The following is a 13713-nucleotide window of genomic DNA, read 5'->3' on the forward strand; positions in this document are numbered from 1 at the left end:
TTTTCAGCAAAGTTACAGAAGCATGAAAATACAAGTTTTTTTCTGTTTGACCTGGCAAGGCTGGTAATGAGACAGGAACAGTTGATGGGAAAAGCTGCTCGATGCTACTTTGCCCAATTCAGTCTTGGGCTTAGTTACAGCCTGGTTTATATCCCTATTCTAGAATCTTGCATAGTAGCCTAAATTTCATGTATATTGAAGGATGATGGGGTACACAAATTTTACCAGGTATAATTACACACAGAAAAAGGCCATTGGCTTCTAGGACAACTTAAATTAGTTTTGAGGTTGTTACGTGCTGTACCCAGCTAACTGTGACCCTGAAAAGTTGTTCTGACAGTGAAAAACATGCAACATATGGCTTAGGAGCCCCATTATTGTATTTTTATACATAAGATACATAATAAACATATAAAATAGTTAATGATACATAGATTTGGAATGAAGTATGTATGAGTGAGCAATGTGGTTTTTTTAATTCTTTTATGAGCATTTTTTCAAAAGGAAGCCTCTCTTTTAGCACCTGTACTGTGTCAGAAATGTAAACAATTTGATAAATCTGATAACTGTCTTTAAAAAAGGTATCCCAAATATCTTTATAGTTTCAAGTGATAAGATAAAAACTATTGATTCCGGATACTCTTATTTGTCACTTGCAACATGGTAGAGGATAATGTGCAAACAATTTTGCAGCATTTTTGTCTATAAAAATCTCCCTTGCAATATATATATATATATAAGTTCAAAACTGTTAATATTTCTACAACTCGTGCTTCTAAATCTTTATTCAGCCAAAGCTCTGAAAGAAAGTTATTTTAATAAAATGACAGATCCTTCTGTGGAACTGGGTCTGTTTATTATATACTTAACACAATATATGTCAGATAGATGTTTAGACACTCATAATTTATGCTTATAGAAGTATGCTTGAAATGTGAGTGTAGATAACGTGAATTAAAAAGAAAATTACTGCATTTCACATATGGTTTACACCAGTGTTGAGAAAGGATTACATAAAATACCAGAGTGTATGAGCATTCTTCTTGAAATAAAATCATTTGTTAATATTTGTGATTTCAGGACATTTTTCTGCTTTCTAGGATTTTTTCTTAAAAAACAAAACAAAAACGCAAACAAACCCCTGGAACTTAACAATCAAAGACAAAATTTTAAAATAAAAAACTTGTAGAAGTATTAGTTTTCAGTTAGCAAGAGTAGTCCCTAATAAATGTTAAGCCTGTCTCTCCCCTTCTGCATAGGAAAGACTGCTATATAAAAATCTTCACGTTACAAGTAGAGAAGATTCTCTAAGTAAATCTTATGCGCCAGGCACCTTTATGTTACTGACAAATATTTATCTGGATACCCAGTTTGCCTTGGCAGCCATTATATTCTGCAGGATGAAAGAAATTGTGGAGGAAGAAACGATGCTGAATGACTGTGAAAAGGGCTAGATCCTGTAAGAAATGTTGTAGTAGTAATCCATATCAAATCTAAGAAAAACTGAAATTTCTAGGTAGCTGAAGTCTGCGGGTGAATTTTAAGTTGCTAGATTTGTGCTTGCACAGTCCGCCAAAGCATATACATTTTGTGAAAACTAAGAATAAGATTTTGAAGAGTGTTTTCATATTATACTAATACCTCACTCACTGAAGTTGGCAAACTTTTATGTTTGTTTTCAACAAATGGAGATTTAGGCAAACAAAACATTCTGAAATCTTGAACTGAAAATAATGTCACTTGTGGGGTGATGGGTTAGCACTGTAATCCCATGTATCAGAACTTCTAGGTTTGTAAAAGTAAATTATACAAAACAGACTTCAGTGGTTGATTCAACGATGATTATTTAGCAAATCACTTTTGCTGAACGATACAGCTAGCTACAGCATTAAACAAAGTCAGTTCATAAAGACAGTGCTTTACTTTGAGCGTGGTTAAACCATTACTGTATCTCAGGCTTCCCTGCAATGCTGTGTTCTGCTCCTGTCATTGTGTTTTGCAGGCTAGAGCCAACAAATGAGAAAAAAAGAAAGATTTACATCTGTCTTCTCCTTTTGAAATTCCTTCGTGGTAACGTTCCTCTGGGGAACATTCAGTGGCTAATTTTTGTTCGTGCTGTAGAAGAAGCTGTAGTCTTTCATTTCCTTTCCAGATACAAATGTTCCTAATTGAGTACCTACAGACCTTTAATTTTTATATTATTTTGCAGAATATTTTTAAAATTAAACTCAAATTGGACTTTTTAAGCCTTTATTTTAAGTACCTATTTGAAAGATAAGAAATATTATCTGTCCTGAGCTTGACTAAGAGTTTGTAAATCTGGAAACACCTGTCCTGAATATAATGATAGAATCACAGGCCTGTGGTTGGAAGGGACCTGTGGAGATCATCTAGGCCACCTCCCTGCTCAAAGCAGGGTCAATTAAAACAATATATTCACTGTTTTGTCATGACCTCAGGATTTTGAGCATATCTAAGAACAGAGATTCCACTACATGTCCTGGCAACCCACTCCAATGTTTGAGCACTCTGATTTTATTTTTTTGTCCTATGTTTCAGTTTGTGCACATCGCCTCTTGTTGTGTCACTGGGCACCACCGAGAAGAACCTACCTCCGTCTCCTTTACTCCCTCACTTTAGATATTTATACGTGTTAAGTAGGATCCAAAGCTTTCTCAGCTGGAGATTAAAAATCCCTGCTCAGTTTTTCAGATATTAGATGCTGTAATCTCTTACTAATCATTTTATGGCCCCATCACTCTACTAGCTCCAGTCTGTCTCTGAGTTTTTGGTGAATAGAGAGGAATGAGCAGCTCCCTTGACCTGCAGGTGATGTTCTTCCTAACGCAGCCCAGGATGCTGTTAGCTTGCTTTGCTGGCTCCTGGTCAACTCATCATCCACTGAGACGTACACATCCTCTTCTGACAAACTGCTTTCCAGCCGATAGACCCCAGCCTGTACTGGTGCATGGGGGTTATTCCCACATGGCTGCCAGACTTGCATTTCCCATTGAAGAACTTGTAAGATCCCTGTTGGTCCATTTCTGCAGCACGTTGAGGTAGCGCAGCCATCTTGTGTGTCGTCCATTCCTCCTGGTTTTGTATCATCTTCCTACTACCTGAGGGTGCACTCAGTTGCATCCCAGTCATTATGGAAGATATTGAATGGTTTTGCCCCTAGTGTGGACTCCTGAGTTACACCACCAGTGGCTGGTGTACCCATTTAAGCTTGATAATTATCCAGTTTTCAGTCCACGTCACTTTCTGTTTATCTCACTTGTACTTCCATCAGTTTATCTGTGAACTGCTTATGGGAGTTGGTTTCAAAAACCTTGCTAAAATAAGATAGCATCCAGGCCAGTCATCTCATTGTAGAAGGCTGCCAGGCTGGTCAGGCATCATTTCCCCATCACAAATCCATGCTGACTACTCCCAGTCACCTTATTTTTTCCTTCATATGTTTGTAAATGGATTTCCAGGAGGATTTGCTCCAATCTCAAGGCAGTCTCATATAATGTAGGCCTTGTTTTATGAGGGTAGAAAAAGACAAGCAAAAGTGAAAGTAGGAGCTGGAGGGCGAGGCCTAGTGCTGCATTTGCTCTTGAGAAGTACCAGGTCTGTAACGAGCCTCGTGGTTAGAGGAGCTCTGGTACCGGCGGCTTGCAGCGAGCAGCTGGTATTGCAGAGACGGTGAGAATTAGGACAGGAGTGCTCAGGTGGCAGAGCTTTCCTCCTGGGCTGAGGATTCCCAGCATCGTAAAATCACTGGGATGTCATCTAGGATGAACTCAGAAGATGAGTCCTAAAGTTTTATCTTTAAATTATATGTATGGATGTTGCTTGCACAAAAGAGATCGAGCTAAATTGCTTCTAAGTATAGGGCTCTGTTGGAGTTCTATACTTAGCACTGTTAATAAGGGAATAGCACCTTCAGAGCATTAAGCATACTGTGACTGAAGAGAATAACTATTTAGTATTTATTTTCATGGATTTACTAGCACAAAAACATCTTAATCTGAGTGTTTAGCAATAATTCGCTTTAATCCCGAGGACTTTAATATTTAAAAGGAAGTGGAATGTATGGTGCAGCCTCTTTGGTGGAAACAAGAAAAATCTTCTGCAGTTGGAAAATTACAGGCTGTGTAGGTGTTGAAATGCCTCCTGCTTCACATCCTTAATTGGCAGCAAGCCAGATACTAAGCATTTCGGCTTTAAAGGGGAACACTGCCCTTTTCTTTACATTTCTGTCGGATGAAGTTGGTTGCATTTTTTTTAGTGGTTAGGATTTCTTTCACCTTGATACACAGTGAATAAATTGTGCAAAATAAAACAGCATAGCTTCTCCAAGTTACTATGACCTTTTGCATTATTACAACTGGATAATATGAAGGTATACATCTTTTCCTTGCAGAGATTGCAAGCTGTATTGTAAGAAGGTGTGGGCCTCATCTACCCTGGGACCCTTTTCCACTTTGGGGGCTCTAGATTTCCCAATTCTGCGTTAAAGCTTTGTTGGAATTAGTATGTAATACTCAGAGAAATTTGCCATAAGCATGAAAGGCTTTAATATTCATTGCATTAAATTAGATAATAAAATGGCTTTGAATAATGCAAAAATAGTGCAAGCTGTAAATAGATCAGTTATTAATTAAGTTAAATCCATTTTCAGTGGCTGGCACAATGTTGTTCTTTCATCGAGTTTAGATGTTACTGGGAGACATGTTTTTATGGGGAGAACTCATACATGTTTTCCAAATAAGATCGCAGGCATCCTAATATTAAAATTAGTCTAAAAATCTGTACTTTTATCCGTTATCACTGTTTTTGAATGGTGTTAAAAATGGCTTTGGTGTAGCTTTGCCCTGTCAAAACTTGTCAACAGTTTTGTGTTTACAGACAACATTTAAAAATATGTAGTGGCGTGTGTGGTAACCAGCCATTAAATTGACTCCTTCTGCTTCTCAAGAAAATCACATCAGCTTACATCAGTGGTAGTCTGAACAGAGCATTAAAAAACAGAAATGCTGAGGTTTTTTTTTTCAGTTAGAGTATGCACCATATTAAATAAAAAGTCAATATTAGAAAAAAATGCGTTATTGGAATAGTCATATTCTTTATTCCAAAAGGAAGGTAGATAGCAGGAGAAAAAGATAACCTCCTATTCAAAAATTTTTTTATTGTGCTCTGCTATGGTGAATTTCAGTGTACCTTTTAAGAATTGTAGTATAATTTTCTGAAAGTTCAGAAAGGTGAGAAACTTTGCATGACACTGAGTTGTAAAAAAAATATATTTTAAATTAACATTGTTGCTGCTTTCACAGCTACTGCTGTGAAGAAAATGGAAAACGAGGGAAGAGAAACTGAAGTCAAGATTCTTCAATTAAATGATCTGGTATTAGAACCACATGGAAAATCGGTGGTATAGACAGAACTGGAACTCAGGATCTTCTGACCCTGACTCTGTTAACCTTTCTTCGGATCGCGTTACCTCTGACAAAGAGAAGAAGTAATTTATGAAAATCTGAAATAGACATATTTATTGGAAAAGAGTATTTTTATGCTTCTGCTGATACAAACATAGTTCTCAGCGTTATGCTGTAACATACATAGTCAATTTTTCATCTGTGTTGACCTCTCTCCCCAGCTGCAATTTCTGCTTGCTTTTTATTATAAGACTACAGATACAATAAATGTGGAGTGTCTGCTCTGGGAATGATTCCCAAATTCTGCTCAGAAGGTCAGAATATTGCAACCCTGGTTACAGCATGTGTGATAACCGTAGTGCTGTGGTCGCAGCTTCCTGCTCACTTGTTACTCGTATTAGAATTCATGATAACTCTTCTATTTGGGTTTTTATCTTTGTAATATTTAAGATGTGTATGGTCCAAAAATAAAAGACAAGAATACTAATTCCAGGGATTCCTGGTGTGTAGCTCCCATTTAGAACACAGTTACTGCCATGACTGAGTTCATGAGAGATCCTTCTTGATTGCTCTTGGGCTTTTAGAGAAGTGGGAATGATCAGTCAATTAGCTGCTATAGCATCATGTTTGTTAGCTGCTATAGTCAGGCAAAGATTTCTGAAGGTGCTATATATTACTGTGTGAAAAGTCAATGGGACCTCTCACAATGGTGAAGCTCAGCACAAACATGAATACCTGTAGGACTAAGGTGTGTAATGGGTTTCTGTGCACAGGATCCATCATTTGCTCACCATGCAGGTGCACACAGGAGAGCTAGTGTTTGTGTCTGCCCTTATAGGTGGTAGAAGAAAACAGGTACACCAGGGGCATGGCCCATTTATTTAGGCTGAAATAAATTGCTCCTTATTCAGTCTTATTTCTCTTCATTGATTTTTAAGGGAAATTATCTCAGAAGTAGACATGCACAATCTAAAGTTAGATAATTCCATTGTGTATGCTTTAGACACATACTTTCAAGTTATTCTGTACAGAAAATAAGACATAAAGGCAATAGCCAGGTTTATGCTTTATGGAAGAGGAGGTTTTTGTTGGGGCAGAGGTTTTCACAGGTTAAGAACCTTACACAGTGTGATCGTTTGCAGGTGGTGAATTCAGTAATTACGCCTGTCTGCAGAATGGAAACCTAGCACAAAACTGAACTGTTGTGTGTGTGACTTTCAACCTTCCACAGACCAAATGAGGATTTGAGTTCTGGAATTCCTGCCTTCCAGCCTGTACTTAATCTTCCAAAACATACTTCCAGTCTTAGACAAAAAAACTGTCTTTGCAAGGACAGTGAAGAATACTCTTTCTTAATCTAAACACAATTAAGTTAATGTTGATGTTATCTAATTGTTAAATATTTTCAGTAGGAAATTATAGAATGCAAAGAAAAAAAATCTAGTAGGATGTGAAAATATTAATGTTAGGATATTCTAGTCTGTATTGATTTTAACCAAAGCTTCTTGCTTATTATACAAATATATTCTTGTTTGTAAAAGTACATTTATATGCATTTAACAAAATAGATTTAAATTGGCCTGCTTGACGGTACCTGTAAATAACTATAATTTCATCTGATCTTCTGAAAGACATAAATGTTGAGGATGATTTAGAGCATTAGTGGAATGTGTAAAGATCTTTTTAGCTCTAAATGCTGCACGAAGGTTTGCATCTTAACTGTGAATTGCCCAATGTACCTCAGTAGCAGAACAAAATTGGAAAGTTGTTCTGTAAATCTACTCTCTTGTGACCCATTTGTGTGCTTGTTCCCCTGTTGAGCTCATGCATTACACTAAGATACCTTGGAATGACCAGGGGATGCAGAGTGGTATATGGAAGTATTTAAATGCAGTTTTACTATGGATTTCTTTTTAAAAATGTATGTATGATCATACTGAACACTTAATTACAAACACTAAGAAAAATGCTTGCGTGTGTACAGTTGAGTGTAACATACTTATTTAAAAAAGAGCTTGGCTGTTGGAACAAACTTGATTTTGTTTAGAAAAACAGATTTTATGCATTTAAACAGGAAAAAATGTTTTGATATTTAGTTTTATTGTTAATTTTGGCACCTGGGAATACTTGATCCTTTCTCTTCTGATTCTGTTTTGGAAGTTTATCAACTTGGATAGTTTTTATTCTCATCTCATGCCTTTTCCTCGTTGTTACCTACCCATCCATCTCTCTCTTTTTTTTTCTTTTCTCTTTCAATTATGGGATACTATCAAGAGACAAAGGATAAGAAAAACAAAGGATCTATAATCTAATCAAGCTTTTGCATGCATCTTTAATCATGTTTGACAATATACAGCTGATTATTTTCCCTCAAAAAAGCAAAAATCATAGGTTCCTGTTATAACATTATATGTTGAGTAGTTTTTGTTTATTTCTTCCATCTGCTTTCTTCCTATGCTTTATCACTCGTATTTATATAATAGAAAAAGATTGCACAAAACCACTGCTTTGATTATCCAGTTTGAAATAAAAGTTTATTTTTTATATATTTTAGAACATTCCATATTAGAAATGATACATAACAGCTTTTTATGGTTGATATGCTTTTAATACTGTTTTCTACTGCTTATTATATAAAAGTTATGATGCTTCTTTTGACTTACTAACCTGTGTGTGGGGGCGAGCGAGGGGCTTTTTTTCGTTTTTTAGATGACAATTGTGATCTTGTAATCATCTTAGAGAGTAATGTGTTTGTATGTGTTTTTGTAAGTTCTGGCCAGGATATCCAAGGAACCAGTGTGGTGGCAAATCTTCCAGTTCTGATGCGACAGAACCCTGCAGAAACACTTCGTCGTGTTTTACCAAAAATACGAGTAAGTTTGTGTGTGATGAGGTTTGAATGCATCTTTTTCTGCCAGTCCATGTACTTTAAAAGGGTAAAAAAAACTTAAATATTTTTTATTGCAGACTTGCTCATTAGAAGAGGTATGTCCAACAGATCTTTGACGTTAATTGACTGAATTTATGTAGTTTTGAAAAATGTTACAACTGGAAAAGAAAGCAGAAGTAATACTGTTTACATATTCTAAAGAGTTACCAATGTTTTGACAGCTTTTTGAGAACTCTTTTTGAGGACCAGCCAGTCGTAATGGTTCATTTTGACATTCTCAATCTCCTCCCAGTCAAACATTTAAGATTTTCATGAAGCAATCCAGAAAACACACTTTGCTTTTAGCTGTCCCAAGATTCATTTACTGCCCTCCAAATTTTTAGTAAGCCACTTCTAGCTGTGATAAATGCATGCTGTCCATGCAATGTTAAAACAATATTTTTATGCATGTATTTATTTGGATAAAGGATATCTTAAACAAAAATATCTCTGTATTTATACTCCGCCCCAGGTGTGACCCATGGGTTAATATAGCCTAGAAGAAATGACAAAGTTAATTTAAGGTGTGATTTTAGGAGCAGCTTCAACCAAATAAAACTGCATGACGAAACAGATGTTAATTCCTTTTAGGTATATAAAGTCAAATGCAAAGCCTAATAAATCTAAAGGTATGTAAGGCTACGGCAGGAATTAAGATTTCAAATACGTTAGCATGCCTGATTTTCAGTGATTTTAAGACGATCAGCAAAGTGGGAAAATATATTATTTTTGGCTATCAAAATATCTGAAAATTTATTTTGATAACATTTGTGACATGGCTGAGTCACATGCTTACATTACAGTTTTCTGTCTATCGAGGAGATAATTAATAAATTGCAAAGTGGGCCCATGTGATAATGGTATTTGTTTGTTCCAGTAAATTCTCATTTATATTTCATTGTTTTCTTTGCTGAAATTTTGAAGAAATTAATTGCTTCTTCTATTGACAGGCTGTGTGGATATATATCTCTCAGGTTTTAAAAAATAAATTATTATTATTAAGCCAGCTACCTTATTATATTAATAAAATAATTTTAAAAATACTATGTAAAATAATTTGGTGTATTTCTGATTGCCTGTGGAATTAGTCTTAAGCTGTATCCTCTGTCTTGTAATAGAAATCATAGAAAAAAAATCATAGAATTGTTAAGGTTGGAAAAGACCTCCAAGATCATCTGGTCCAACCATCACCCTACCGCCAATGTCACCCACTAACCCATGTCCTGAAGTGCCACGTCCGACCTTTCCTTAAAACACCCTCAGGGATGGTGCCACCACCGCTTCCCTGGGCAACCTGTCCCAATGCCTGACTGCTCTTTCTGAGAAGAAATGTCTTCTCATTTCCAACCTAAGCCTCCCCTGGCACAACCTGAGGCCATTCCCTCTAGTCCTATCGCCAGTTATCTGCGAGAAGAGGCTGACCCCCAGCTGCCCACACCTTCCTTTCAGGTAGCTGTAGAGAGCAATGAGGTCTCCCCTGAGCCTCCTCTTCTCCGGACCAAACAACCTGAGTTCCCTCAGCTGCTCCTCATAGGACTTGTGTCTCAGGCCCTTCACCAGCTTCGTTGCCCTTCTCTGGACACGCTCCAGGACCTCAGTGTCCTTCTTGTAGTGAGGGGCCCAAAGCTGAACACAGCACTCGAGGTGTGGCCTCACCAGAGCTGAGTACAGGGGGACAATCATCTCCCTGGTCTTGCTGGCTACACTATCCCTGATACAAGCTAGGATGCTGTTGGCCTTCATGGACAAAGTGCAGGACCTGGCACTTGGCCATGTTGAATCTCATCCCACTGGCCTCTGCCCATCGACCTAACCTGTCCAGGTCCCTCTGCAGGGCCTTCCTACCCTCCGGCAGATCAACACTTCCCCCCAACTTGGTGTCATCTGCAAACTTACTGAGGGTGCCCTCAATTCCATCATCCAAATCATCAATAAAGGTATTAAAGAGGAGAGGCTGTTGGGAGACAGTTCAGTGTTTGTGAGAAATAAATGTAATGAAGTATATTTTGCTCATTTGTTAGGAATTGATAGAATGAGAGGTGATGAACAAATATGTATGTAGCCCTCAATATGATTATATAGCAAATACTTTTCCTTAGGATACTTAAATGGAAGCTCTACCACATACTTTTCAGCAGGAGGGTCTTAGCTTCTGCATGGTAGATGTACTCAGTAATATTCCATGCACCAATATATACTGGGGGCTACCCAGCTGGAAAGTAGCTTTGCAAAGGACCTGGTGGTCCTGATGGATACCATGTTGAACATGAGCCAGCAATGTGCCCCTGCTGCAAAAAAAGGCTAGTGATGTACTGGGCTGCATTAGGCAGGATATTGCCAGCAGGTTGTAGGTGATTCTGTGAATATCAGACATCACCTTTCAACTTTGTAGTATCTCCTGGGACTTCTGTGACTCCAGGAGACTTCTAATTCTTAAGAGGATCTGTTCCAACTTCAATGTGATTGCTTAAATTCAGCAAATGGCCAAGAAGAAGCTGTCCTCAGAACTGAGGACTGACAGATTGTTTAAAAACATTGAGTACTTCTATTTGACGTGTTCTGTGCTATAAAATGTAGGCCAATAGACACTATTTTAAAAAATATTTATATATATAATGCTTTGAGAAAAAGAGTGACTTGAAATTGCAAAGTAATTGAAAGCCTTTTAACTTACACCAAGTTTCTGCAGTTACTACAACATGTTATTCTGACATACCATAATGCATTCTTTCCTAAACCAACCTACTGGCTTCAAGAAAATCTTTTTTAAAATTTTCCATTTAAAATACTGAATCAGTTTTTGTCACTGGTCTTTCTACTTTGAGAGCAGAGTATTTCTGAAATGAGGGAGTAACAAGAAACAGAAGAAACTGTGGTGATTTTTTTTTTAACTTAATATGTCAGGTGTTACAGAGTTGATGTGTTTCCATCAAGGCCATTTTCAGGCTATGTTTCTTAAGTATTAGTAAACTCTGATGTTTTTATATATTAATATAAAGGAAAAAATATTTTTTGTTACAATTTAAGAGTCGAGGTAAATAAGCTGTTGGAAATGAAAATTCTGCTTTGATTCTGCAACAAAATAATTATGTATGAACAGGAAATAACTGTGGAGAAATGGTAGAATTTGCCTCTCTCTCTTTAATAAAATGTCTAACATAGGAATACAGTTTTTCCTTCTAGTCTTATTTTTTATGTAGGAACGGAGAAAAATTTTAAAAGGATGATTATTAGCATGATCGAGGCCTGGGGCCTGGAAAATATCTGGGAGTACACTGGGAGTTAGAGATTAGTTTATTCAGATCAGGAGGCACTTAATTACTTTGTAAAAATATCTTCCTGCATAATAATAAAAGCCATTTAACTGGAAACAGTATATGAAGAAACAAGTTAGGAACTGAAGACAGAAAAATTAGAATGAAGCAGACATTATTAATAATAAATATGATCAATCTTTAACAGACTAACTGAGAAAAGTGGTGGATTTTTCATCTTGCAGTGTCTTTTAAATCCAAACTGAATGCCTTTCTGGATGATAAATTAAATGAAATTTAAGTTAATGGGCTCAAGGCAGAGGTGAAAGAGTGAAATATAGTGGCTTCTGGTTTATAGACAGCCAGTCTATATCCAAATGTACATTTTAGCTTTAAACCTTGTAAATTAGAACTTTCATATGTCTATGTGATAAATTTATTTCTGCGGATATACTCTTACAAAGCTGGTCCTTCAATGGTGTTTTGTTGTCTAATATTTATTATTGGTAACAGAACAGTTATATGTACGTTTATTGTATTTTTAACATGTACTTCAGTGTCTTTGACTGCAAAATAGTATTTGGCATCCCTAGCCACTTGACTTTTTTGTTTTTTCTTATCCTAGTTTTTACTGGAGAAATAGTCCTGACCATTAAATGGAAACTGTATAGTTTACAATGGCATAGCCAACTACTCGACTGCAGTTACATTCCTGCAAATGTAGTCTGGCATTGCGAGGATCTAAGTTGACTTAAATTGCTGAAATTGGTTTCACAACTGTAGATTGGGAAAAATAATTTGTAAATTCAAATTTGCACGTGAAAAATGAGTTAAAAAGTAGTTTCAGGGTTGTATTTATCTGAAAGTATTGTCACCATGTAATTGGATAGGAAAACCAATGTACTTCTTTAGTGTATTTGCTGAAACACAAAAGCAAAAATACTGTTTTTATTAGAGCTGAGAATAAAACAGATTCAGGCAGAAATACATGCAACAAATTTTCTGGCTGTCTGGATTACAAATTTCAATTTCATTTGTGGGAAATTTATTAACCTGGTTACTTTTGTAAATAAATAAATAAAATAACATATATATGCAAATTGCTTATCTTTTTTCAATAAACAATTAAAATGATACCAAAGACTCTTTGTATATTTAACATAATTATTTTAGGTCTGAGATATGCAGAATAAAATAAGAATATATATGCAGAAGATAATATGAGATATGCAGAATAAAATAATAAAATAACACTGAATTAAACATAGAAGATCTAATGATTAAATTGAGTATCGGTAGTTTGGTTATGGCAATAAAACAAATATATCTCATTTAGATGCTAAAAAAGGAATGAGATTATGAAATATCTTTGAAATTGTATGGTTAAAATGAAGTGGCATCCTTGTATCAGTTCTTTTGCATAGAGGTCCCCACTCTGGGTTTCTCCGTGCACCTCCTCATGAATCTTGGAAGTCATTGGTTTAGCAATGAATCTTGGAAGTCACATGCAGGTTTATCATTTTCTGTTCATGGCTGCTGCCACCAGAAGCAGCGGAGGGAGATTTCAAGTGTCTGTCCGATTTTAGGTGTCTGTCTGATTTTTCCAAATTCTGTAACTGCATAAAACTGTGGCTACTCTTGTTGAAGTATATAAATCAAGCCTTATCCAAAGCTGTGTGATTAGTTCCAGACTTGTTTTCACTGTTACTGATTTTCCTGATATATCAGTCTCCCCTTGAAAGCTTTTCTTTTTTCCTCATTGATTTTATAGTTTAGGAAGAGTGGGGTGATTTTCACGCTGCCTTATACCTATTTTAAGGTCCATTCTCATTGTATCTTCTTTAATTCTCCTTTTTTGATGTGTATTTTGAGTCCTAAATGAAAACTTCTGTCACGTCACCACAGTTACTAAAATGACAGACTAAGTTTCTACTTACAGCTTTCTTTCAAGAGGATTCTGTTGCTGCAGGACATAAAACACACTAAACTAGTTAATTTTCTGTTTTCTGATTAAAGGAATAAGTCATGCTTTCCAAATTTTCCAAGTTTTGAAGCCTGAATTTAACTTCTAGACTTCAGGAAAATTCAAGAATACGTCAGTACCCTT

At 36.3% G+C, this 13713-nt stretch overlaps 1 protein-coding gene across 1 annotated transcript in view; it reads left to right on the forward strand.

Annotated features, from left to right (window-relative positions):
* Window positions 1–13713, forward strand: part of PPP4R4 (protein phosphatase 4 regulatory subunit 4) — a 72186-nt gene that overhangs the window by 15822 nt on the left and 42651 nt on the right. The window contains 1 exon segment of the mRNA XM_013181821.3: window positions 8194–8296. Coding sequence (XP_013037275.2) covers window positions 8194–8296 — 103 coding nt within the window.

Source organism: Anser cygnoides, chromosome 5, assembly GCF_040182565.1.
Source record: "Anser cygnoides isolate HZ-2024a breed goose chromosome 5, Taihu_goose_T2T_genome, whole genome shotgun sequence".
NCBI lineage: Eukaryota > Metazoa > Chordata > Aves > Anseriformes > Anatidae > Anser > Anser cygnoides.